Genomic DNA, 26,755 nt, shown 5'->3' with positions numbered 1-26,755 from the left:
TTGCCTTGATCCTACAGGTAACTATATATATTTATATTTTTATTCTCCATTGATTCATAGCGCGAGTATCATTTTGTTTAAATTGTTTATTTTCACCCCTGGTGGTGTGGGGGTTCCTTACTCGCTGCTGAATCAACCCTGCACACTAGCGCCGTTGGTATATTGTATATATATAATATGAAGTATAATATGTCTTGAGATAAGCAATGTCAGAATCACCGGGATACATTGAAGCGTTCCAGAGTTATTACCTCAAAGGGACAGTGGTCAGAATTGTAAAAATTGGCCCGGTCATTATCGTGCAAACCACCCTTGGGGGTAAAGGGGTTAATCTGTTTTTAATTAAAAATGGGATGAAAAAAAATACTGAAAATTCTAAAACGGCACTTGGAGGCCTAAAGATCTTGGAAACTTAAGCCTTTACTTAGGCATGAAGATTGAAAGAGAGGATTACGGTAGTTTTTTTCTCAATCAAAATCACAAGATACAAGAAATGGTTGTAATGTTTGAATTAAAAGAAGCAAAACCAGTAAAGTCTCTTATAGAAACTAATTACCTGAAGGAGATGAATAACCAACAGAGTATGCTAATAAAAAACTACATAAAAGCAACAGGAAAATTGTTATATCTTGCTACTGTCACAAGACCAGATATTGCAGCAGTGGGAATCTTATGCAGAAAATATCAATGCCATGTCAGATAGATTGGAATGCCAGAATTGGTTTATACACTAACTAAAAGGAACCTCTCATCTTAAACTCAAGTTACCTGCAAGTGAAGAAAGCAATCTCTCTGGATATGTTGATGCTGACTGGGCTGGTGACCCTTCTGACAGAAAACCTACCAATGGATATTTATTTTTACTTCCAGGTGGTGTCATTAGTTGGGCAAGTAGAAAGCAATCTACTGTAGCACTGTCATCAACAGAAGCAGAATATGTTGCCGCAGCACAGGCAAGTCATATGGGTTCTGAGACAACTATTGACAGACCTTGGTCAACAACAGTTAAAACCTACAAAAACATTTGAAGACAATCAAGGATGTTTTGCACTAGCTCAAATGGAAAGAGTTAAACCAAGAACGAAGTATATTGATATTAAATTTCACTTTCTGAAGGATCAACAAGAACAAGGTCTTCTGAATCTGGAGTACTGTCTAACTGCTGACATGACTGCAGACATACTTACAAAAACAAGTAATTAGCAACAGGTGTATGTACCACCCTGAATCATATTAAAGGATACTCTAAAATAACCCAAATGAAAAAAGTGCAAACAAGTGCAGCGCTGCACTCAAAAAACACCTACTAGACCACAATACTGACCAATATAAAGGAGCATTAAGATCCTGACAATGATTTGACTATTCTCAGTATAGAATTAGACCAAGTACCACAACCACGCTGAGCCAAAACCTAACCAACACATAGAACCGTTTAGGACCCGGCAGTGAATTGGTTATAGTTTGACCATGTACCAAAACATGTCACTCCACACAAAACCCAAAGTTTTATTCTTATTACACAGACATCATATGTAACTATCACTTTCCAAAACAGTAAATTAGAACACTCTAACCCAACCAGTCAAGAGCAGGGACCATCAATTCAGATGGTGATTCATGAAAAAATTCATGACCAGTTCCACAGTCAGCTTCTCGCCCTGTTTTCATGGTAATGATCGATGACCTCCATCACTTGTTCGGGACCCTGTTACACACCTAAGTCTAAAGTGCCATCCAACTATAGATTAAAACGTTTTACAGTACCCTAGATGTGTCCCAATAATAATTCAATATCACTGACACACCACCATCCACAAATTTTAAAACAGTGTGTAGAGATAGGAAATATTGGGAACCTGGGCCTATTAGACAATATGTAATACATAATGTCTTTAAATTAGTAGATCTCTATGCAGAAGGGATAACAATATCTCAAATTTCTGGACTATCGTCGCACAGGCCGGTGCCATGGGGGGTGGATTACAGTGATCGAGGGGGGCTCATGGTATCAAATGGTTAGTGAAGGTGCAGGAGCCGAGGAACAAAAGGAGGAGGAAGAAGAGGTGATAGACATGCAACAGTCAGGAGATGAAGAGGATAATGATCCCCTCTTTGTTGTCCGTGGCTTGTAGGAAGGAACGGAGGAAATAATTTTGAGTGTTACCCCGCCACCAACACATCATGGACTTTGAATTCATGGAAGCGCCCGACACATGAGTGCCTTCTTGTTGCACTATCTTCAACATGATGCTTGTATTCTTAGGGTTAGAAAGAGTGCTGACTACTGGGTTGCCACTCTGTTAGACTCACAGTACAAGAGCAAATTTAGCCAAATGCTTCACCCCCTGGAAAGGGACACACGCAAGCTAGAGTATCAAAACATGCTTGTAGACAATCTTAAGAGTGTTTTTTCCCAAGACAGCAGTGAGGCACACAGTGTGCATCGCAGTTCTAGATGTCCAATACCGGGAACATCAAGGCGTCATCACAAAAACATTAACAGCAGCAGCAGTGTAAGTGGCTTAAGCAATTTCTGTGAGTCATTTCACACATTTTTTAGACCAGCTCAGGCACCAGCAGAACAGAGTACAAGTTTGACCTGTTGTGAACAACTGCAGAATATAGTGCAAGAGTATTTGGAGCTCAATCTCAATGCCATCAGGGGAGGTTTGGACCCTTTTGCATTTTGGTCCAAAAATGGAAGAGTGGCCTGAGCTCGCCTGCCAAGCCTTGCTTTTTTGCACATTAAAGTTGATTTACATATGAAATATGTTTTTCCAGTAACAATATATTATACCCTAGTGGGACATGTGGTCCTGGCACTCAAATGCATGTTTGACCCTTGCTTCATCACGATGACGAAGCAAGAGTGAAACTCGTATTGGGACGTCAGGACCAAATGTCATTACACTTTTTCTTATTATAACAGGTAAGTGCCTTACCATTGTCTTATTTTTATATGTTTATCTTCCCACTATGGTATAATATAAAGTTATTGGAAAAACATACTCCATCTACAAATTAATTTAGGCACAGGAAAGCATTTTTTGTTACCAAGCAACATATAGTCTAGTGTACATATATTTTAATGCATGTGGTCCTCCTTTATGTTCCTCTACTTTTTTATTCTTATTGTTTTTATATCTATTTATTATTCTAATAAAAGGTATATTTTATGAGACTTATATTCACCATATTATTTCTTTGTGGGAAACTATTGCAGTACAACTTTGTATTTGTACTTAGAAGTTCTTGTAGTACAGAGATAAGGCAGTATTGGCATCTTAGCCAATTTTCACAATTTTATTAATGCTTTACAAGCATTTTAAAAGAGCATACAGCTTCTTCTCCTCCTCAATGATGAACTGCACATCTCCTTACTGCCCAGGATTCTTTGATCTGTGTAGCTGAATCTCGGCGGGAGACTCACTCCCTGACCGATGCACAGATGTTCTCCTACTACAATCAGGTGAAGCTGAAATTCTGTACATAATATAACATATTCGATGTATTACACCACATGCCAAAATAATTGTGGGCATCTGATCCTATTCCTGCTTGCACAAAGTAGATAATAAATATAGGTAACTTATAGAGCATATTAATTTTGTGATTATCACAGTGATATGAGAATCATGGTCACTTTTTTCACTTTGAAACATTTTGTCAGCAAAGAACTGTAATAAACACACAGACATGCTATAAATCAATAGATATGTTGATTAAAGATTGGAAATCAAGATTATGGAGACATCGAGGATTAAAGCAAATTCCTATTTAAAAAAAAATAAAATAACGAGCAGCCAAAATAACAATTTCTTAAGGCTTCATTACCCAGGCATATTGTACCAAAATATGCTTTAAACATAGAGATAAACCTTAATATTGTCACCAAATGGATTTATTTTTCTTAATGATATTCCATGGATGTTTACCAAATACTGAAATAAATATGGATGAAAATAAAAGAACATTTTTTGCATATTCTATTCATTTCTATAGGAAAATATGATATCAGTATTAACAATGTTATACATTGCTGCTTATTTGAAATACGCTGTCTAAATAGTCACATTACCTAATATTAGCTCTACATTCTGGAGCTTCCAAATATGACTCTAATATGACATAAGATAAACCTGATATCAAGTTATTACTGGAGTCATTCCCATTAGCTGTGAGAGTACTGAGATAACAGTGCAGTTCCCCTGCAAATCTGGCGGTGTTCCAGATCTTAACATTAGGCAGGGATCACACATGCTAGATATACGGCCGAGTCTCGCATGTTAATACCCAGCACTGCCGCCAGCACTCAGGAGTGGAGCGTTCAGCTCCATGTATTGCTATGCGGCCGCACGCTCTGCTCCTGAGTGCCAGCGGCAGTGCCAGGTATTACCATGTGAGACTCGGCCGTATTTCTCGCATGTGTGATCCTGACCTTATCATGAGAATGGCCATATATTAGAGATGAATCAATCGATTCAAGGAGGATAAAATTTGTGTAGTATTTTATGAAATTTGCTGGATTCAGTCTGTGCTAATCGCCTACTGATAACAAACAAAACGAAAATGATTGAATCAGCCAGAAAAGACTAACTTGAACTCGGGCACGGCGGGCACAGGCATGTGGGCCTTTTCAAAATACTTTGCAGCTGTCACAGAGGCAGCACGATGGTTCAATGTTTAGCACTGTTTCTTTGCAGCACTAGGGTCTGGGTTTCAAATCCCGCCAAGGACGTGGGTTTCCTCTAGTCTCATCCCACACACCAAAGATATACTGATAGAGAATTTAGATTATGAGCTCCAATGGGGACAGCGGTAATATTGTCTGTATAGCACTCTTGAATATGATGGTGCTATATAATTAAAGCATAATAATAGAAGGAACTATAATAGCCTGTATAAAAGCAGGAGGCAGAAAAGCAGAAGCTATTTAGTTCTATTTCAAATAGCACCTATCATTTCCTCTTGTTAGTTTTGAAAAAGACAAAAATGTCGCCTCCTTTAATGTTTTGTACACGTTGATATGAATAATATTTTATCCTCTTTTACACAGTCACTCCCAAATTCATGGACATATGCTAATGAAGAGACAATGACTCCACCCTGAAAACAGGAATAAATCAAGATTTACACATGTCTTGATTTTAATATAATCATTAAATAAAACCTGTCATATTACAGAAAGAATCAACCTGACTACACAATTGCTGGTGCATTTCAGAAAAAACATAGATTGAAGAACTGGTAGGGGGCTATAGGGAGAGACATGACTAATGCTGAACCATCCTCAATTGGCATCTCCCAGCACCGCTCTAGATGATTGACAGATCTCTCCCATGTGTCTAGGTTATTAAGAGGTTTTCTCCTTGTGTACATAAGGAGACACCTGCCAGTCACCTGGAGCCGAACGGAGGCGATGTTAGACTAGTATCATCTTGTCTCGCCCTATAGTACCCTGTCTGCTATTTAATTAATCTGATCCCTGAAGAAGAAAACCGCAGCTTTTGAAATGTGTTGGATATTGCTTCCTTACCAGTACCACTTTGAGTCAGGACTTTAGTGACATCACTTCTACGATCTGTTAGCGGTGCACTAACGTTTGGGTCAACCGGCAGTGATCCCTCAGCGCACGTCACTGGCCGGGGCTGCGCTGCTGGACTTTGATCATCTTACCTACTCTGGTCACTGAGTACTCATCTCCTGTACTAAGCTTAATACCTTGTGATCCCTCGGTATCCAACAACTAGATCTGTGCACCACGGCACCTTCTCCCATTGCTCCCAGGATCAGAGACCATGGACTCCACGTGTCTCCTACAGAGTGCTTTAGTGCATCATGGCACTTCCACTCACCGCTCCCAAGGACTGAAGGCAGCGAACTTCACACATCTTCTATGCAGTTACAGGTAAAAACCTTCCTTTCCTTCAGATTACACCTATTAACTTTTATTTGATTATGTGTGAATGACACGTGTCATACCAATCTACTGAGCAACTACTTATGCGACTATTTACAAGGGACCTCATCTGAATGCGTGTGTCACCTTATACTATATATCCACACCTTAATCTACCCAAAGTGCCGTTTGGACTTCTTCAACCTTTTATATATTTAATCTTTTAACTAAAACACTGAAAAATTTCAGAGAAAAAACTTACCTGGCTGCAATTGTGCAGCCAGGCTCTGATTCACACTGCCTGTGGTTCGAACGAGCATGAATTAATTGATAGGTTCCCTTTAATGACACTTCTGTCTAGTCTTTTGTGGTTGTGCAGCCCCTGGAAACTACAGTGCAGGAGAGAGACTTGAACAGACTGTGGATGACATAGGGAACATAAGTCACATCAAACAATGCTGGATGGCCAGTAATTGCGGGGACAGAAGAGCACAGATCAGCAACACTCATTGGACGGTGACAATCAGCATACGGTAATGGTGACTTATAAAAGTTTTTTCTTTGGCAGCTCTTGTCTTATAAACAGGCTGCAGGACCAAGCTACAAGAGGACTTAACAGTGGTGGCTTTGGTTTATATGGGGAAAACCCAGTGACAGTACCTGACAAAACCTATGGACATAAGTGATCTCATTAAATGACATACTGCAAAAATAAACTCATACCTTTCAGTATCGCTGTCATCACTCGATTCCACTTCTTCTAATGCAGCCTGTAAGTCAGCTATACGTCGAATTGATGTTTCGAGATCAGCTTGTAAAGTCTGCCTTACTGCCGTGAGCTCAAATACCTGCGTCTCCTATAAAAATGTGTAAAAATATAGATTAATACTACATCACCACAGTGATCATGCCAAAAAGGGCCTTAATGACCTACCATTTTTTTGTTTTTTTTCTTCACAGAGTTGGCTGTGTTAGGCTTTGTTATATAAGAAGCAAATTGTATATTTTTTTTAGTGCTGTTTTGGGATGCATATACTGTAAATGACTATCTAACTTTTATATTTTTCATGCAAGTATGACAACTTTTTTATATATTTTTGATATTTTTTATTGTCCACGTTTCACACCAAACAATTAATTTTCCAGGTTCCTACTTTCACATTTAGACCTAATATCTGTAGGTTTTTGTTTTTTGATATATGTAGTGCACGTAATAAACTGTATTTTACATGAAAAATATCTGATTTATTTTGCTTTTTTTTTTTTACTTTTTATTTTTTTTTACATTTCTTCCAGACTTTTCATACATACATATTCTTTTCTAAAAAGCTTTGCTCATCATAGATCATAAAAGATCTTTGAGGAAAACTTTTTTTTATTTTCCATTGTAAGGCTTTAACGAAACCCCCAGTTAGGCTGGTGTCACACTTGCGAGTACAATGCGAGAAACTCGCTGAAGTCTCTCGCATCAATACGCAGAACAAGAGTGTGCGGCTGCATAGAAGTACACACAGCCGCACACTCCGGTCCGAGTGCCGGCGGCAGTGCCGGGTATTGATGCGAGAGACTCGCGCGAGTTTCTCGCATCACACTCGCAAGTGTGACCCCGGCCTAAGGCCGGTTTCACACTAGCGCATTTTCAACGCGCGCACGGCCGGGGGTAGCTCCGCCCCCGATCCGGCTCTCTGCCCGGCGTGCCCGCCCCTTCCTTGTAGCGCCGCCTCCTAGCGGACAGCGGCGCCTGCGATCGGCGCACCCTATCTTTAGCATAGGGTGCGCCGATCGTGCGCAGGCCGTGCGCTAGTTGCGCTTTGACCTGCGCTGCGCACTTTTGACGGTGCGCCGTGCGCGCCAAAATCCGAAAAGTTTGATTTTGGCGCGCACGGCGCACCATCAAAAGTGCGCAGCGCAGGTCAAAGCGCAACTAGCGCACGGCCTGCGCACGATCGGCGCACCCTATGCTAAAGATAGGGTGCGCCGATCGCAGGCGCCGCTGTCCGCTAGGAGGCGGCGCTACAAGGAAGGGGCGGGCACGCCGGGCAGAGAGCCGGATCGGGGGCGGAGCTACCCCCGGCCGTGCGCGCGTTGAAAATGCGCTAGTGTGAAACCGGCCTAAGATGACAGAAGTCACTACCAGCACTGATCTGGGCCTGTCTGGACCCATCAGCTCTGCTATGCTGGAGAGAGACTTGTCAATTATGTAATTGGCAATCCCCACAGAAGCATCAACAGCTTCACTGCTTCTATTGCTGCATAACGGTCAGTGAGCTCCATGTAGTTAATAAAAGAGAAATCCCCAGTAAATCTATGTTGCTTGCTCGTTTTTTAGCTAAGAAAAAAACACTAATCTGGAAATGTCAATCTTATGGTGGGTTCTTATGGCACAATCTAGGCCTTCGAATAATAGCCCATTGGCTATATATATGTAGATCGGGGGTCATTTAATGAACGTTTTATAAAAATTCTATGGTCACAAAATGAAGGTACCAGATGAATGAGTATATGACCTGGCTGTTAGATATTTGCTAGCCTCTTGATGGGCCGATTAATGTCTTGGCTTAAAGATCCATTAGTTTTGTAAGAGGGAAAAGAAGATTTCATCAGTGTTTCCCTTTAAAAACAAATCATGTTCATTAAATAGAAATTTGTTATTTTAGTTACATTTATACTTTTTTTCTTATAATTCTATTTAGTCATTTTTAGTACCATCTTTCAAAAGTATCTTACATTCCTCAATGTCATACAGATACAATATATAAATCTGTATGATTACTCTCGCCTTGCCATTTCCCACCACGAGTAGCAAGATGACCAACTTTGAAAAAAAAAAGTGTGAAACACTGTTTATGCTATGTGTCTAAGGCTGGTTTCACATTAGCGCTTTTTAAGCGCACGCACGGCCGGGGGTAGCTCCGCCCCCGAGCCGGCTCTCTGCCCGGCGTGCCCGCCCCTTGCTTGTAGCGCTGCCTCCTAGCGCACAGCGGCGCCTGCGATCGGCGCACCCTATCTTTAGCATAGGGTGCGCAGATCGTGCGCAGGCCAGGCGCTACTTGCGCTTTGACCTGCGCTGCGCACTTTTGACGGTGCGCCGTGCACGCCAAAATCAAACTTTTCGGATTTTGGCGCGCACGGCGCACCGTCAAAAGTGCGCAGCGCAGGTCAAAGCGCAACTAGCGCACGGCCTGCGCACGATCTGCACACCCTATGCTAAAGATAGGGTGCGCCGATCGCAGGCGCCGCTGTGCGCTACAAGCAAGGGGCGGGCACGCCGGGCAGAGAGCCGGCTCGGGGGCGGAGCTACCCCCGGCCGTGCGTGCGCTTAAAAAGCGCTAATGTGAAACCAGCCTTAAATGTACACATCCTCATACAACTAATGGAAAGGTAAGCTTGGATACATCTGTTCAATCATGCAGCACATGACTGAGGATATATTACTGGATAAACGTGCTAAAGAATATTTACACCATCCCCGTAACAACATTATCCTGAAGAGCTGGCGGAGGTAACTGGAAAGTGAAAAAAAAACAAACAAAAAAACCCCTTTTATTCTTCTGCAAACTTGCCCTGCATGTTACTTTATTAAGCTTTTATGTTTATAATTAGACAAAGTCTTATTGCTTTTTTAGTCAATTTTATGCATTTATCTGCAATTTAAAAATTATTAAAAATTAACCATAGATTAGAAATATATGAAAAATATATAACATATTTTGTGGGGACTTTCTGGCATTTTCTGATTGGCAGTAAATCAAATATCTTATAACTTCCGTGGGATGCTTTATTGAATCATCTGTTATAAAGCTTTGAAAACAGCTAATATATAAGTCATCTTCAGCCCAGCCAACGATTGCATCCTGGCAGAGATCAATATTCCCATATAATTTATGGTTGCCAAGATATAGAGCATCATACTCCGTGCAAATGTAATATATTCCAGGAACAAATGAATGCAGTAATGTCCACAAATTATTAAACACCGGATTATTCTACAACCAAAACGTATATACTGCTATATATTAACTGTAAGCGCTGTCAGTGGAAATTTAGCAGCTGTTAAAATTGCTTCCATAGCCATGCATTGCACAAATGCAGAAAAAGAAGTAGAATTCCAGCTTCTTAAAATCCCAAAACATTTATTAGAAAATCTTTAAAAAATTATGGCAGAAAAAGGTTCACATAGTAAGATATGCGGTCAGAGAAAGGACGCCTTTGAGTGTTTGTCTCATATCCTACTATCTGAACCTTTTTCTGACATCATTTTTTAAAGATTTTCTATTAAATGTTTTGGGATTTTAAGAAACTGGAAACCTACTTCTTTTTCTACAATTAACTGCACATGTGGCCACACGAGTTCTGTGCTTCGGCACTCTGTATGCTGCTGTAGGTGAGCCGGTTTCCTCCCTTTTTTGGATTGTATAAATGCCTCTATCTAGCATGCCTTAAGTTTAAGGGTCCCTGGCCGTCACCCTTTAACTGCCATACAGGGATCAGGCCTTACACATTGCCCCATTGGGTTAAAGGGGGTTTTACACATAGCAATATCGCTAGCGATATCGCTATGTGTGATACTTACCTCCGACCGGCTCCCCCGCTGTCCATCGCTGATCGCGCGAGAATGTCCGGCTCCATTTCTCGTCGGGCGCTTCCTGCTGGGTTTCCTGCTGGTGCCGACGAGCAACGCGTGGACACGGGTGGAAGGACGTCAGGATCGCTGTGTGTGAAAGGTGAGTATCGTGCGCTGCGTCGTTGCTGCATCGCTGTGAGGTCTGCCTGTGTGACAGCTCACTAGCGATCATTTAGCGATGCACCAGCGATCCTGACCGGGTCGGATCGCTGGTCGGATCACTGGTGCATCGCTAAATGTAAAGGGGCCTTAAGTCCATGGTGTGTCTGCTGGCCAGTGTAGCATGCTGATAGAGGATTATCTGAAGACAGTCAGTACAAAGAGATCAAAATAAAAAAGAAAATAGTTAAACCCCAAGGCATAATAAGGAACATTCAATTTGCATAGAATTACTTCGCTGCAAATTGAATTTCCTAATCGGCATGCTTTGTCAAATGCAGATCCACTCTTCTCTAGTGATAGCAGAGACCATAGACTTATGTTTGGCACATTCCAGAAGGTGGTGCAAATTCTTGAATGCCCACTTGATTGCCAACAAGTCATGATTACTGATGTCATAATTCATCTCAGCAGATGAAAACTTTTGTGAAAAGAAGGCACAAGGTGCAGTTGAGTGAGAGACAGTTCACCTAGTGATAACACTGCTCCAATTCCAGCTCCAACTTCTGAGAAATCTACCTCCACTACAAAAGGATTCTCTACATCAGGTTTGACAAATACAGAGTCATACTACAAATGTTTCTTACACCTAATGAATGCATGGACTACCTCAGGTTTCCAGTTAATCACATCAGACCTTTTCTTAAATAATTCTGCCAAGGTTTGCAAATCTTGGAAATTGTTTTAATAAATCTGCAATGGCAGTTAGCGAGCTCAAGAAATCTCTGCAAAGCTTTCAGTGATTTGGATTGTTAAAATCCTTAATTGCTTAGACCTTAGATGGATACTTTTGAAAAAGTTATATCTCACCAAGTCTTCTTGTTTTTCAAAATCTTAATAATGACATTTTCAGAGATATATGTGATCAATATGTTGTTTTTTATCTAGGTAACATTTTGGTTTATTCACCCATTTATGATTCACACAATGAAAATTTATGCACTGTACTTTAAAGACAGTTGAGGTGTTACTTAGCCCATTGCATATTGGAAGATTCTCAAAGTTATTTTAGGGGGTATTAAATGCTATATTCCCATCATGCCCTTCTTTGATATGGATCAAGTTAGTCCATCAAGTTTGGTCAATCATGGTCTTAGACTACCATCTATTTCACCAACAAAAAAATAAATGTGCCCCAACTGGCAATGTGGAATTTCAGATGAGCTCTTTTTTCAGACTGTCCTATATAGAAACTTTCATGACATGACATTCCGGACATGAAAGATTACATATTTTATACTTGTGGAGGTGGGAGTTAGGTACCACATCAATGGGACAATCATATACCCTATGTGGGATTAATTTTTTTAGATTCAGACACAGAAAATAATCAGCAAACATTCTAAATATTTCAGATAAACCACTGAGTAAAACTTTTGAAAAATTCACAACTGAGGACATACATTTCTTCTGATACTTAGGGTTCCTGCATACAATATCAGCCTGCTTTCAAGAATAAATAACAAATAAATTCAAAATGTAAGGTAGCAATAAGCAAGGACATCCCTGGACTAGGTACTGGTGGTTTTCAGACTGTGGTTGTCTTGGGCAGGAGCTTAACTGATGTTCAGATTCTCAGCAGTATGTTGCTCTTGGTGTAGGAATGTTCATTTACTATTTACATCTGCTAGTGCTACATGGTCAGGTTTATCATAAGCCCATGGGTTTTAAAGAAAGAATCTACTGGTGAATTCTGGAGCATCGTGTGTTAGGGAAAAAACTCAAGTATAGGGGCTCACCCTGTAGCGGGAACATGATGAGACTCACACGTAGGCTCTCAGAACCAGATGAATATGGATGGAGACTGAAGTACAAGCGACAAACTTTTTTAAATGTGAAAAAATACGTTACAGTCACCTAAACTACAGTTTGGTAAATTCATCTTAGGTTTGGAAAATGTTAGTCAGTGGAGGAACTGCAGAGGCTTTACGATGTTGAATATGCTCTGAAAAGCCTTGAACCACCTAGCTGAGGCCTTGATCACAGCTTGTGATCGATCTATATTTTTATGGGCCAGTAATACCTTAAAGGTACTGTCACACTTAGCGATGTACCAGCGATCCCGACCAGCGATATGACGTAGTCAGGATCGCAGGTGCATCGCTAAGTGGTCGCTAGTGAGCTGCCACACAGGCAGATCTCACCAGCGACATCACTGGGGATGGGGGTCGCTACTTACCTGTCAGACGAGGTGATCCTGCGTCCTCCCGCCCGGCTCCACACGTCGCTCGTCGTCACAGCAGGAAGCGCCGCAGGAAGCTGACGACGAGAAACAGTCCAGCCTGTTCTCACGCAATCAGCGATAACCAGCGGGGGAGCGGGTCGTAGGTAAGTATCACACACAGCGATATCGCTAGCAATATCGCTATAACGTCACAAGTTATAGCGATATTGCTAGCGATATCGCTTAGTGTGACAGGCCCTTAAGACTGCAATGTTAGTGGAAAGCTTGCAGTTCTTGAAAGGACTACAACAGACAGGTTTTATGCAAATCCACTCTGTCTAGCCAGACCCTTACCTTAACCTTTCAAACCCTTTTCATGGACCTGCACTTACACAGGTCCCACTGTGAGAAGTCCATGGAATAACTGCTGGCTGGTAGGCCGGGCTAGCAGAGGATAGTCATAAAGTCCCAGCCAAGGCTCATAGTAGGGAGCGAATGAGACAAAAATTTAGAAAAGATAGCCCACAAGCTCGCTATTTGGACAGAATTGCAAGTCCTAAAGTGCTAAACAGATTGCTGGGTAGTGTGGTTGCTCAGTGGTTAGCACTATAGCCTTGTAGTTCTGTGGTCCTGGGTTCAAACCCCACCAAGGAAAACATCTAAAAGGAGTTTGAATCTTCAAGCTTCCGTGTTTTCATGGGTACTCCAGTTTCCTCCCACACTCCAAAGACATACTAATAGGGAATTTAGAATGTGAGCTCAATGGTGACTGTGAAGATTGTGTCTGTAAAAGCGCTGTGGAAATAATGACGCTGTGCAAGTGAATAAAATAAATAAATTGCTCTGGTTTTGCTCCTCATCGACAACAATGAGGCACTATCTAGCAACAGAACCAGAAGTGGAAGGAACGCGTACAGATATGGATGTTACAGAATGAAACAGATCAAATGTTACTTTGTCCTTTGTAGTGTGTGCAGAACAGACAGTGGCTCCTGACAAGAACTCAATCGATTGGAACAATTCCACATACCTTTATTTACAATCATCCAGTATGGAAACACTTGTACTTCAATGTTGCACAAGAGCAAAACTTTTCTAAACATAAATATTGCTTCTGGTCTTTCTAACTTTAGTGTCATGCCTGAGCCTGTATCACAACTTTAATATCGCCAGACTTGCAACCACACTATACGTCTTGTCACAATCTTATGACCACTTTCTTGGTTTTCTCAGCCTAGCTCAAGCTGAATCATGTGTCAGCTGCCAAGTTCCCTTTAATACATAAAGAAGCATACTGAACTTTAATCCATGGGAGGGCTAGAAACTCACAAATCTCTCTGTCAGTGTTGTGTACTAGCAAAAATTACAATGGCATTTAGGAAACGTTGAAACATACACTGCAAAAAAGGGCAAAATCAAGAAAAAACTGGTCATTATAATAGTCACAACCTAACCTGCAAGAAGGTGGTAAGTGGTGTTAGATAGCACTCACTGAATGTGTTGGGCAACACTCATTTAGCAGCGGGATAAAGGCACACAGGACCAATTTTCCATTTTAACAGTCCATGCGGTTTATTTGGACACAGCATAAACCTTCCAGGAGCTCCGCTCCACACGCTGACTTCTAGTCAGTCCTGACTTCCAGGGAAGCTGCTTTACTGGGACCACTGACCCGTACTATGACTTGCTCAACAAACTCCAATCTGTCAGTTCCAGACCCTCAGAAGGACGGCAGCTTCCCCAATTCAGACAGCCGTCCCGGACTCTGCAGGCACATGACCTCCTCCATGTGCTTTTCAGGAAAACCTGTCCTATTCCAGGACCTTCCAACACAGAGCCCATGTGAACAAACAACAGTCTCATCATGAGACACACCCATTGATGGGAGGTAGGTGGCTAGCCAGACCCGACCAACTCTCCAGCTAACCTTCTAGCCCAGCCCTCATAAACTAAATAATGCTCGTGGAACTACAGGGCCCAGACAAACCTTCCAGGCTTACAGCGCAGAGGACCTCCGCCTCTGTGACACATACCGGCCATTCACAATAACGCTGGTCACCATACCACAGTGGTTAAAATACACCATCTTTCTCTTATTCAAGGAGACAGTGAGCCATTAGTTGTCAGCATATAATCATGTTGAGGAGGTTCAGTTTTGCAGGTTCCGAGCACCAGTTTAAAAGGGAATTTTCCAATACTTTCAAAGAAGATTGCCTCTGCACATTTAGGGAGGATTCATCAAGACTGGCAATGCATACACCAGTCTTGATTCAGCATCTTGAAGGCTAGTACAATGAAAACTGATGTACATTATAGCAAGGACAGACTAAACCACTAATGATAAGAAGAAGACAAACCTTTGCAACTAGTGATGAGCAAATCTGCCAATATTAGAATTTCGCAACACACTCAAATTTGGCCAGGAATTTGAATCAATCTCCAGACCCTGGAGTATAATAAAATTAGAAGTTAAAAAATACAAAAACTAGTTTATGCATCTAGCAGCTCAGCTGTTGTCGGAAATCTCTGCTTAGTCTTTTGCTGGTTCCCTCCAGCTCGTTTCCTCTGGTCTTCATGGCAGGTGATGTTCTCTTTTACTCTGCACTGCACTTTCTGCATTGAGTTGGCTTTGGGCAATATACCTTGTGATTAGTGTTGAGCATGCCGATACCGCAAGTATCGGGTATCGGCCGATATTCGCTGTATCAGAATTCTGATACTTAGTTCCGATACTTTTTTCATATCGAATACCGGAATTGGAAATTCCCATAATGCTAGGAGCCCGCTCGATTTGATTCAGCCTATGGGGATCCTCAGAAGTGTGGGCACATCCTGTTAGGCATGTAGGCATGTTAACTACTGGCATGGCTGTGATTGGCTGCTGAAATGATGTCATGATGCACTATAAAAACCGCAGCAGCCGCCATTTCGGGTTCACTCTGCTGTGAATTCAGTTAGGGACAGGCTGCTGTTGAAGACTGTGAGGGACAGTTAGAAATAGCGATCATCAAACATATCTATTGCTCTACCCAGACTACATAATCCACCACTGTAGCATTTTTGTAGCCCAGCAGTGCTGTTTTAATAGCTGTCTGCAAGGGCTGTGTGAGTGCAGACCCACGCTGTGTAGTGTGTCCTGCAGGCATGTCTGCTTGTAGGCCGCCCAGCGTGTGTCTCTGCCTCATACACATTTTTCTTTTATTGCTGCTTTTTTTTTCTCCTGTATAGTGTGCTTCCATATGTATCCATATACGTTGGTTGAAAACACTAAAGGAGTGGACAGCGGAGCCTTTCAGCAGCCTTTCAGCGCTATAGCCCATTTCTCTGCACTGTTTTTGGCTGTCTGATAGGTCTCTCTGTGTGTGAGTGCAGCTCACGTTGCAGTGTGTTCTACAGCCACCGCTGGTTGCAGTCCTCTTAGCGTGCGTCACTGCCTCATACATAGTCCTTTTTTTGCAGCTAATTTGTCCAGATTTTTGCTCCTATATTAGTGTGCTTCCATCCACATCCATTGTCATTGGTTCGTTGCAAACACTATATAGGATTAGAGAGGAGCCTTTTTTCTGGCTTGTGCCCTTCAGGGCCAGCCAGACTAGTATCACCCTATTTTTTGGAGCCTCATCAATTGCATTGTAGGTTAGCTTCCTGCATTGTAATCGCTCCAAAAAGTTTTTGATACTATAGCTTTCAAACTTTGGTCACATCCTTTTATTTTTCCCCCCCAAAAAAAAAAAAGGAAATAAAGTTCACCAAACACTCCACTTTAGAGTTGTGTAGGCCACATTAGATCATATTAAAGTGTAGTACACACACTCTTAGCAAAATTAGTGTTTCTTATACTGGTTAGCAGGTGTTCAGGAATAAGAACACTAAGCCCCCCTTTTTTACTTTTCTGCCTATCTTTATCAGTCTACCAAGATGAAGAAGGCAGGGAGTAAGGCACGTGGTCATGGCCATGGAGTTTCAGCAGGGAGAGGATGGGGGGATTCAGCAGGGAGAGGATGTGGGGATTCGGTGTCTGCTGCGGCCACCAGTGACCCGGCATCCCCCACTTTTACCAGGCAACAGTCCTTCATGCGCAGCTTTGTAGGACCTCGCCGTACCCCACTGCTGTGTGACGAACAAATTGAAGCCGTTGTCGGATGGATGGCAGCTAACGCATCCACTTCAATGACTTCCGCATCCTCCCAGGGCCAGAGCACTGAAGAGCAACCATCTGTCTCTTCACCACCTGCCAAATTGCCCAGGCAGTCTGAGAGCCCTGGACAGGAGCCATCTCAATCTTTACTTCTGTTCTCAGAATCTGTTGGCTTGGAAAGAAGTGGCCAGCCAAGCAGCATTCTAGAGCGTGAAGAAGAGGGAGTATGCAGTGATGCGCAACTGCTTTGTCCCTCTGAATCTGAAGAGGCGGGTGGGCCAGTGCCTATTGTCAACACACCTCAGTACTCATCTGATGATGATGAGACTCAGTTGCCAATTTCTGGTGCGTACGGTGCTGGCGAGACAACCCAGGACCAGCCGGTGCTTGAAGAGGGGAATGGAGAAGATGAGGTCCTTGACCCATCATGGCGTCAGCCACAGGAAGGTGGTGGGAGCAGCTCTGAGGAAGAGATTCCCCGAACGGCCAAAAGAGGAGGGAGAGGGCGGGGGCAGACTTGGTTGCTTGTAGCCTCCACTTTGGCACCCGTGAGGAGCAATCCTCTTCCAAAACAGAAAACGGGCGCTCCCAGGACTTGCAGTGCGTGGTCTTTTTTTGACACAGTTGCAGATGACATTTGCTTTGTCAAATGCAAGCTGTGTCATCAGAAAGTTAAACGAGGGAAAAATGCGAGCAACCTCAATACCACAAATATGTGGAAACATGTGCGTACCAAGCACGAGGTGGAGTTACACAGACACACTGAAGATGTAGGCCAACCTTCAGCAGCACCTACCACCTCTTCAGCTTGTGTTGGGGCCTCTTCCTCCAGCTCACACACAGCTGGTTCGGCTTCCTCACTGGAACGCCATGGAAGAACCTCTGCCACTGTTGTCCAGAGACCCAGTGAAATTCCACCCACTGAACCACGTTCTCAGTCATCAGCACACTCCCAGGCCACTCACCAGCAATCGGTAGCACAGGCATGGGAGAAAAAGCGGCCATACTCGGCAAACCATCCCCGAGCACTGGCTCTGAATGCCGGCATTGCCAAACTACTGGCCCTTGAGATGCTGTCATTCAGGCTGGTGGAGACTGACACCTTCCGGAACTTGATGTCATTGGCAGTTCCACAATACAATGTGCCCAGCCGCTTTTATTTCAGCAGGCAAGCCGTCCCTGCCCTGCAAAAGCATGTGGAGGGAAAAATTAAAAATGCGCTACTAAACGCCGTCAGTAGCAAGGTCCACCTGACCACCGATGCGTGGACCAGTAGCCATGGACAGGGACGATACCTTTCCCTCACTGCCCATTGGGTCAATGTTGTGGAGCCGGGTACAGATCTGGAGAGTGGCTCTGTACGTATTCTGCCAACTCCAAGGATTGCAGGAATGCAGTCTGTACATATTGAGTCCTCCTCCTACTCTAGTTCCTCGGAATCAGCACTGCATGAGCCTGTTAGGCCAGATATGAGCACAGGTGTGGCCAAACGTCAACAGGCCGTCCTTAAATTAATTTCTTTGGGGAATCGGAGCCACACAGCACAGGACCTCTGGAATGCCATCAAGCAGGAGAGCGATGTGTGGTTTGTGGCTGCGAATCTCCAGCCAGGTTTAGTAGTGAGTGACAATGGCCGAAATCTAGTGGCAGCTCTGGGCCTAAGCAACCTCACTCACATACCATGTCTGGCACGCGTGCTCAATTTGGTCGTGCAGAGCTTTCTGAGGGACTATCCGGATCTTGATGCACTGCGGCACAAGGTTCGCCTAGAGTGTGCTCACTTGCGGCGTTCCAGCATGGCATGATCGCGCATTGCATCTCTGCAACGCCGATTCCGCCTGCCAGAACATCGCATCATATGTGACCTCCCCACCAGGTGGAATTCAACTTTACATATGTTGGAGCGGTTGTGTGAGCAGCAGGCAGCAGTAATGGAGTACCAGCTGCATCAGGCGCAAACAGGTCGCACTGTGCGCCGGACACACTTCACCACCACTGAGTGGGCCAATATAAGGGACATCTGCCAAGTTTTGCATGCCTTCGATGACTCCACGCGGATGGCCAGTGCAGATGATGCACTAGTCAGCATGACTGTTCCCCTTATCTGTCTGTTTCAAAAAACTTTACAAGCACTAAGTGAGGAGGTTTTTGAAGAGGTCGAGGATGAGGAGTCAGAAATGCCATCTGCTCTGGCAAGTCTGCGCAACGTGATTCCACACAAAGGCCCAGGCAGGGGACACTTAGTGAGGAGGATGATGAGGAGTCAATGGAGGAGGAGGAACACATCTCTCCAGAGGAGGGAGGTACACAAGGCTCTAGTAGTCAGTGTGTACAGCGAGGGTGGGGTGATGCTGAGCAGGCTGAGATGCTGCCTCAAGCTGGGGACAGCGTTTCCGGTCCAGTTGGCAGTCTGCAGCACATGGTTGATTTCATGCTGCAGTGCTTGTTAAATGACCGCCGCATCGCCAACATTCTCCACACGGCTGATTATTGGGTGTACACCCTCCTAGATCCTCGCTACCGGGACAACTTACAAAGCCTCATACCACAGTTGAACCGGGAGCGTAAAATACGGGAGTACCAAGAAACACTTGTGCAGGCCATCATGTTCTCCATTCCCCCCGCAAGTGTTGCTGGTAGTGCTTTTCAAAGCAGCCATGTGGGTAGAGGCAGTGGAGGAAGCTCTGCACAAAGAGGTAGCAGAGGCAGTGCCGCAGGACAAGGCAAGGCCAGTATGGCCCAAATGTGGAAAAGTTTTGTGGGACCGCCACAAACGGCTACACCATCACAGACGGCTCCAGTCAGCAGGAGGCAATGTTTCTGTCAGATGGTGACAGACTACTTGTCTTGCCCTGTTAGTGTACTCCCAGACGGCTCTTCCCCGTTCAAGTATTGGGTCTCTAAGCTGGATACATGGCCAGAGCTTAGCCAGTATGCATTGGAGGTGCTGGCTTGCCCTGCTGCCAGTGTATTATCGGAATGTGTCTTTAGTGCTGCAGGTGGTGTGGTAACAGACCGTCGCACGCGACTATCCGCCGATAATGTTGACCGGCTTACTTTTCTGAAAATGAACATGGCCTGGATCTCACCTGAATTTGCCGGTCCTCTTCCAGAATAAATAATTGGCTGGCAAGTGGCAACAGGATCCAGGTCTCCTGTTGTGTTCATGTTTCTATGACCTGAACTTTATTTCCTGGGCTACAGCAACGCCCGTTGTTGCTCAGAAGTGCTGTCCACACAGACAAAACACTCGCTCATGTGTAAGTGGGGTTCGGTAACGTCAGCTGATCCCCTGCTGTGTGTACGGCAAACTCTCCTGCTGCCTACAACTTCTGAGTACCTCTGATTTAATATGTTCTCTGATTTGCCCTCTGTCTCCACTCTGTTTTGAGTATTTCCTCCGGCCTACAACACCGCCTGTTTCTGCTCTCAAGTGCTGTCTGCACGATCAACACTTGTTCCTGTGTTACCTGGGTCCTGTAACATCTGCTCATCTCCAGAGGTGAGTCCGGCAATGTCTCCTGCTTTGTCTACATTCCCACTACTTGTAGTGGAAAAGTGGACAGAGCAGGAGACATTGCCTGACTCACCTCTAGGGAGAAGCTGCTGTTACAGAACGCCAGTAACACAGGAACAAGTGTGGGTTGTGCAGACGGCATTTCAGAGCAGCAACTGGCGTGGTTGGAAGCCAGAGGAAATACTCGAAACAGAGTGAAGACAGAGGCCTAATTGGAGTATGTTGACAGTTAGTAGTAATCTAGAAACAATCAAAAACTGCCACCAAGTAGGCCACAGCCTACTACCTGATTTTCCCTGGGCTCCGACACCGCCAGTTGGTGCTCAGAAGTGCTGTCCACACAGACAAAACACTCGCTCATGTGTAAGTGGGGTTCGGTAACATCAGCTGATCCCCTGCTGTGTGTATGGCAAAGTGTCCTGCTCCCTCCACAGTCAAACAACCTCAGATTTACACCTGGCTCCAAGTAGGCCTCGGCCTACTACCTGATTTTCCCTGGGCTCCGACACCTCCAGTTGGTGCTCAGAAGTGCTGTCCGCACAGACAAAACACTCGCTCATGTGTAAGTGGGGTTGGTAACGTCAGCTGATCCCCTGCTGTGTGTATGGCAAAGTGTCCTGCTCCCTCCACAGTCAAACAACCTCAGATTTACACCTGGCTCCAAGTAGGCCTCGGCCTACTACCTGATTTTCCCTGGGCTCCAACACCGCCAGTTGGTGCTCAGAAGTGCTGTCCGCACAGACAAAACACTCGCTCATGTGTAAGTGGGGTTCGGTAACGTCAGCTGATCCCCTGCTATGTGTATGGCAAAGTGTCCTGCTCCCTCCACAGTCAAACAACCTCAGATTTACACCTGGCTCCAAGTAGGCCTCGGCCTACTACCTGATTTTCCCTGGGCTCCGACACCGCCATTTGGTGCTCAGAAGTGCTGTACGCACAGACAAAACACTCGCTCATGTGTAAGTGGGGTTCGGTAACGTCAGCTGATCCCCTGCTGTGTGTACGGCAAACTCTCCTGCTGCCTACAACTTCTGACTACCTCTGATTTAATATGTTCTCTGATTTGCCCTCTGTCTCCACTCTGTTTTGAGTGTTTCCTTCGGCCTACAACACCGCCTGTTTCTGCTCTCAAGTGCCGTCTGCACAATCAACACTTGTTCCTGTGTTACCTGGGTCCTGCTCATCTCCAGAGGTGAGTCTGGCAATGTCTCCTGCTTTGTCTACATTCCCACTACTTGTAGTGGAAAAGTGGACAGAGCAGGAGACATTGCCTGACTCACCTCTAGGGAGAAGCTGCTGTTACAGAACCCCAGTAACACAGGAAGAAGTGTGGGTTGTGCAGACGGCATTTCAGAGCAGCAACTGGCGTGGTTGGAAGCCAGAGGAAATACTCGAAACAGAGTGAAGACAGAGGCCTAATTGGAGTACGTTGACAGTTAGTAGTAGTCTAGAAACAATCGAAAATTGCCACCAAGTAGGCCTCGGCCTACACCATGATTGTCCCTGGGCTCCAACAATGCCAGTTGGTGCTCGGAAGTCCTGTCCACACAGAAAAAAACACTTGTTCATGTGAAAGTGGGGTTCGGTAACGTCTGCTGATCCCCTGCTGTGTGTACGGCAAACTCTCCTGCTGCCTCCAAATTCTAACAACATCTTATCTAAAACTGCCACCAAGTAGGCCTCGGCCTACACCATAATTGTCCCTGGGCTCCAACAACGCCAGTTGGTGCTCGGAAGTGCTGTCCACACAGAAAAAAACACTCGTTCATGTGAAAGTGGGAGTCAGTAACGTCAGCTGATCCCCTGCTGTGTGGAGGGCAAAGTGTCCTGCTCCCTCCAAAGTCAAAATACCTCCAATTTACACCTGGCTCCTAGTAGGCCTCGGCCTGCACCATGATTGTCCCTGGGCTCCAACAACACCAGTTGGTGCTCGGAAGTGCTGTCCACACAGAAAAAAACACTCGTTCATGTGAAAGTGGGGTTTGGTAACGTCAGCTGATCCCCTGCTGTGTGGAGGGCAAACTGCTGCTGCCTCCAAATTGTAACTACTTCAGATATAAACATTCTCTGATTTAGCCACTGTCTCCACTCTGTCTCTAGTATTTCCCCTGACCTTCAACACCGCCAGTTCCTGCTCACAGTTGCCGTCCACGCATTCCACACTTGTTCCTGTGTTCCTGGTGTTCTGTTACGTGAGCAGATCCCCCAATGTGTGTCCGGCACTGTCTCCTGCGCTGTCCACCTTCCCACTGCAAGCGGTGGGAATGTGGACAGAGCAGGAGACATTGGCAGACACACATCAGGGGATCTGCTGACATTACAGAACCCCAGTAACACAGGAACACGTGTGGATTGGGCAGACGGCTTCTGTACGCATAAACTGGCGGTGTTGGTGGTCACGTGAAATCCTGAAAACAGAGTGGAGACAGATGCCTAATTGGAGCACGTTGACAGTCTGTTGTAGCCTACAAACAATCTAAAACTACCACCAAGTAGGCCTTGGCCTTCACCATGATTGTCCCTGGGTTCCAACAACGCCAGTTGGTGCTCGGCAGTGTCTTTGGCACGGGTACTCCCTGTTGCCCAGTCTGGTTCCAGCATGCCAGCTGTTTCTGGGTAGTGTCAAGGTCACTATGCCACCAATCCGTTGTCCTGTCGTCTTGCGGCCGGGTTAGCCGACTCTATGGTGCCTGCAGTTTAGGTGACTCCTATGTGGGCTGCGGGAACTGGCACTGAAGGTTGGATCCGTAGTGCCAATGGGACATGGACCCCCTGTAGGACTGTGGGTTTTGGTAACTGCGGCCGGCTTGCGGCCTGGCTACTTTGCTTGGGTGGGTACCTTCTGCTACCCACCCGGGTTCCAGCACTGTCAGCTGGTTCTCGCCAGAGCCTTTGGCCTAGGTGCCTCCATATCGGTATCCGAAGGTCCAGCACCGTCAGCTGGTCCTTGGTAGTGCTTTCTAGCACAGGTTCCTCCTGCCTAGTAACCGTGGTCCAGCAACGTCAGCTGTTCCTCGGTAGTGCCATTGGCTCTTGTAGCTTTTGCTACTCATCTGGGTTCCAGCACCGTCAGCTGGTTCTCGGCAGTGTCTTTGGCACGGGTACTCCCTGTTGCCCAGCCTGGTTCCAGCACGCCAGCTGTTTCCGGGTAGTGTCAAGGTCACTATGCCACCAATCCGTTGTCCTGTCGTCTTGCAGCCGGGTTTGCCGACTCTACGGTGCCTGCAGTTTAGGTGACTCCTATGTGGGCTGCGGGAACTGGCACTGAAGGCTGGATCCGTAGTGCCAATGGGACATGGACCCCCTGTAGGACTGTGGGTTTCGGTAACTGCGGCCGGCTTGCGGCCTGGCTACTTTGCTTTGGATGGGTACCTTCTGCTACCCACCCGGGTTCCAGCACTGTCAGCTGGTTCTCGCCAGAGCCTTTGGCCTAGGTGCCTGCATCTCGGTATCCGAGGTCCAGCACCGTCAGCTGGTCCTTGGTAGTGCTTTTTAGCACAGGTACCTTCTGCTTAGTAACCATGGTCCAGCACCGTCAGTTGGTCCTCGGTAGTGCCATTGGCTCTTGTTCCTTCTGCTACCCATCCGGGTGCCAGCACTGTCAGCTGGTTCTCGCCAGAGCCTTTGGCCTAGGTGCCTCCATCTCGGTATCCGAGGTCCAGCACCGTCAGCTGTTCCTTGGTAATGCTTTTTAGCACAGGTGCCTTCTGCTTAGTAACCGTGGTCCAGCACCGTCAGTTGGTCCTCGGTAGTGCCATTGGCTCTTGTTCCTTCTGCTACCCATCCGGGTGCCAGCACTGTCAGCTGGTTCTCGCCAGAGCCTTTGGCCCAGGTGCCTCCATCTCAGTATCCGAAGTCCAGCACCGTCAGCTGGTCCTTGGTAGTGGTTTCTAACACAGGTACCTCCTGCATAGTAACCGGGGTCCAGCACCGTCAGCTGTTCCTCAGTAGTGCCATTGGCTATTGTTCCTTCTGCTGCCACTAGGGGTTCCAGTACTGTCAGCTGGTTCTCGCCAGTTTCTCAGCCTTCTTGTACCTTCTGCTGCATTTCCAAGATCAAGCTTTTTGAAATTGTCTTTGGTAATCCTTATTGATCTCCATGACGACGACCCTGATGACGACGACCCTGAAGACCACACCAAAGAAGACCAGAAATATGACCCTAAATAATAAGACCAAGAGGACAAAGAACATGAAGACAACCACCAAGATACAGAACAAAAGACAGAAGAACAAGAAGCAGAAGAAACAAAAGCAGAAGAACAGAAAGCAGAAGAACATTAAGCATAAGACTAAAAATCAGCATAGAAGAAATCAAAATTATAAGCAGAAGAAGACTAAGCAGTAAATGGGGGTGAGTCCGTTCCTCCTCGTGGTGCCTCTGGAAAATGCCTGCTGCTGCAGGCCAAACTGAACGCGGACAAATCCTGTTGTAAATCTTTTGTGACAGGCAGAACGTAAGGTGTAATCTTATAACTTTTATAGATAAGTACTACAGGAATGCCTGTCACCATAATAAAATGAAGAAAAAGAAGAATAGGAAGAAGATGAAGAAATAGCATATGAAAATTAATAATAGCTGAATAAGAAGAATATGAAGAATGGAAAAAAAAAATTAATGGGAAGAAGGTGAAGAAGATGAATAAGGAGAAGAAAAAGTTGATGAAAAAAATGCTAGTGCTGCGGGTCATGAAGGAGAAAGTGTGGGAGAAGTACAAAAGAAGGTGAAGAGCATGGAAGTTGTGAAACATACATATCTGACAAAATATAAAAAAGGTTAACATAGTCAATATCTTTTTAACTCCGGACGTCTTGGAAAAAAAAATTGAAATTAATGCTATGCCATGTGATTTGAATACACCACTATGCCTTTAATGTCTCCTCCACCTCCCACAATACATTCTACATGACTCTTATTTGTTTTCAATTACGTAGAATTAGCCAACAAGGAAATAAAGGGCTTTTTTGAATTCCGATACCGGAAGTCCCATTGACTTAAATGGGACTTCCGGTATCGGAATCAGCGATACCCGATTTTTTTTCGTATCGGGCGATACCATCCGATACGATATTTTTGGGTATCGAACGGTATCGCTCAACACTACTTGTGATGTCAGAATGTGCATCACTGTAATGCTGGTGGGTGTGGACGCACTGCACCATGGGCCGGGCTTACCCTGGATGGGCATAACTAAGTGGCTACCAGGTATTCACTAGAGCCTCTTATTGGGAGGATAGTCTTTGTGGCCAGTAGTCACCAAGTACCACTCCAGGAGGGTCAGAGACACAGGTGCGAGGTACAGGTAGACAGAAGCAAAGACTTGGTCAGACAATCCGGGATCAGTGCAGTTAGTACAAGTACAATGTACATAACCAAATTCAGGAGTATAGAGGTCAGGATAAATGGGTAGTTAAGCCAGGTCAGAAAACAGGAGAGGCAATACAATATAGCACCTTACCAGAATCTAGGCAGAGACTGACCTAGAACCTTAGATCAGGCAAGGAGGAGGCGGCGAGGAACTGCTTAATAAACCCCCTGCTGATGGAGGCCAGAGAATCTCACCTCTATAGGGCACGATCGGGTTAAATGCCTGCAGGAAGTGGCTGCACCTTATTATAGCCAAGCGGAGACTTACCAGGAGCAATAGGATGCAGCAATGTTGGAAATGCTACAAGAGGAAGCTCAGCAAGACTGGGGAGACTACAAGATAATAATAATAAATAATAAATTTTTATTTCTATAGCGCCAACATATTCCCCAGCACTTTAAATTTCAGAGGGGACTTCTACAGACGATAGACATTACAGCATAACAATAATCACATAGATCATAACAGATACCAAGAGGAATGAGGGCCCTGCTCGCAAGCTTACAATCTATGAGGAAAAAGGTAGACACAAAAGGTGGGTGGTAACAATTGCCCTGATTGTATGGACCAGCCATAATGTTAAGTGTGTAACAGTACAGACACAGAGGGCTAATAGATGCTTAAAGCATGTGGGAACATGATGCGGGGAACCTGGTTATGGTAAAAATTTTGACTGTGCCACACAGGGATAGATTAGGTTAATGTGTTGAGGTGGTAGGCCAGTCTGAATAAATGCGTTTTCAGGGCACGCTTAAAATTGTGGGGATTGGGGACTAATCGTATTGACCTGGGAAGTGCATTCCAAAGAATTGGTGCAGCACGTGTATAGTCTTGGAGATGGGAGTGGGAGGTTCTTATTATTGAGGATGCTAACCTCAGGTC

At 45.0% G+C, this 26,755-nt stretch overlaps 1 protein-coding gene across 1 annotated transcript in view; it reads right to left on the bottom strand.

The window, feature by feature from the left end:
- MYO18B (myosin XVIIIB) overlaps positions 1 to 26,755 on the bottom strand; it is a 972,020-nt gene that overhangs the window by 75,047 nt on the left and 870,218 nt on the right. Inside the window, exon 40 of the mRNA XM_073582823.1 lies at positions 6,626 to 6,759. Within this exon, the coding sequence (XP_073438924.1) occupies positions 6,626 to 6,759 (134 nt within the window). The remainder of the gene's footprint in view (positions 1 to 6,625; positions 6,760 to 26,755) is intronic.

This window comes from Dendrobates tinctorius, unplaced genomic scaffold, assembly GCF_039654945.1.
Source record: "Dendrobates tinctorius isolate UK_male_01 unplaced genomic scaffold, ASM3965494v1 ptg000073l, whole genome shotgun sequence".
NCBI lineage: Eukaryota > Metazoa > Chordata > Amphibia > Anura > Dendrobatidae > Dendrobates > Dendrobates tinctorius.
Note: the sequence above shows the minus strand (reverse complement) of the source record. Positions and strands in the feature narration are given on the sequence as shown.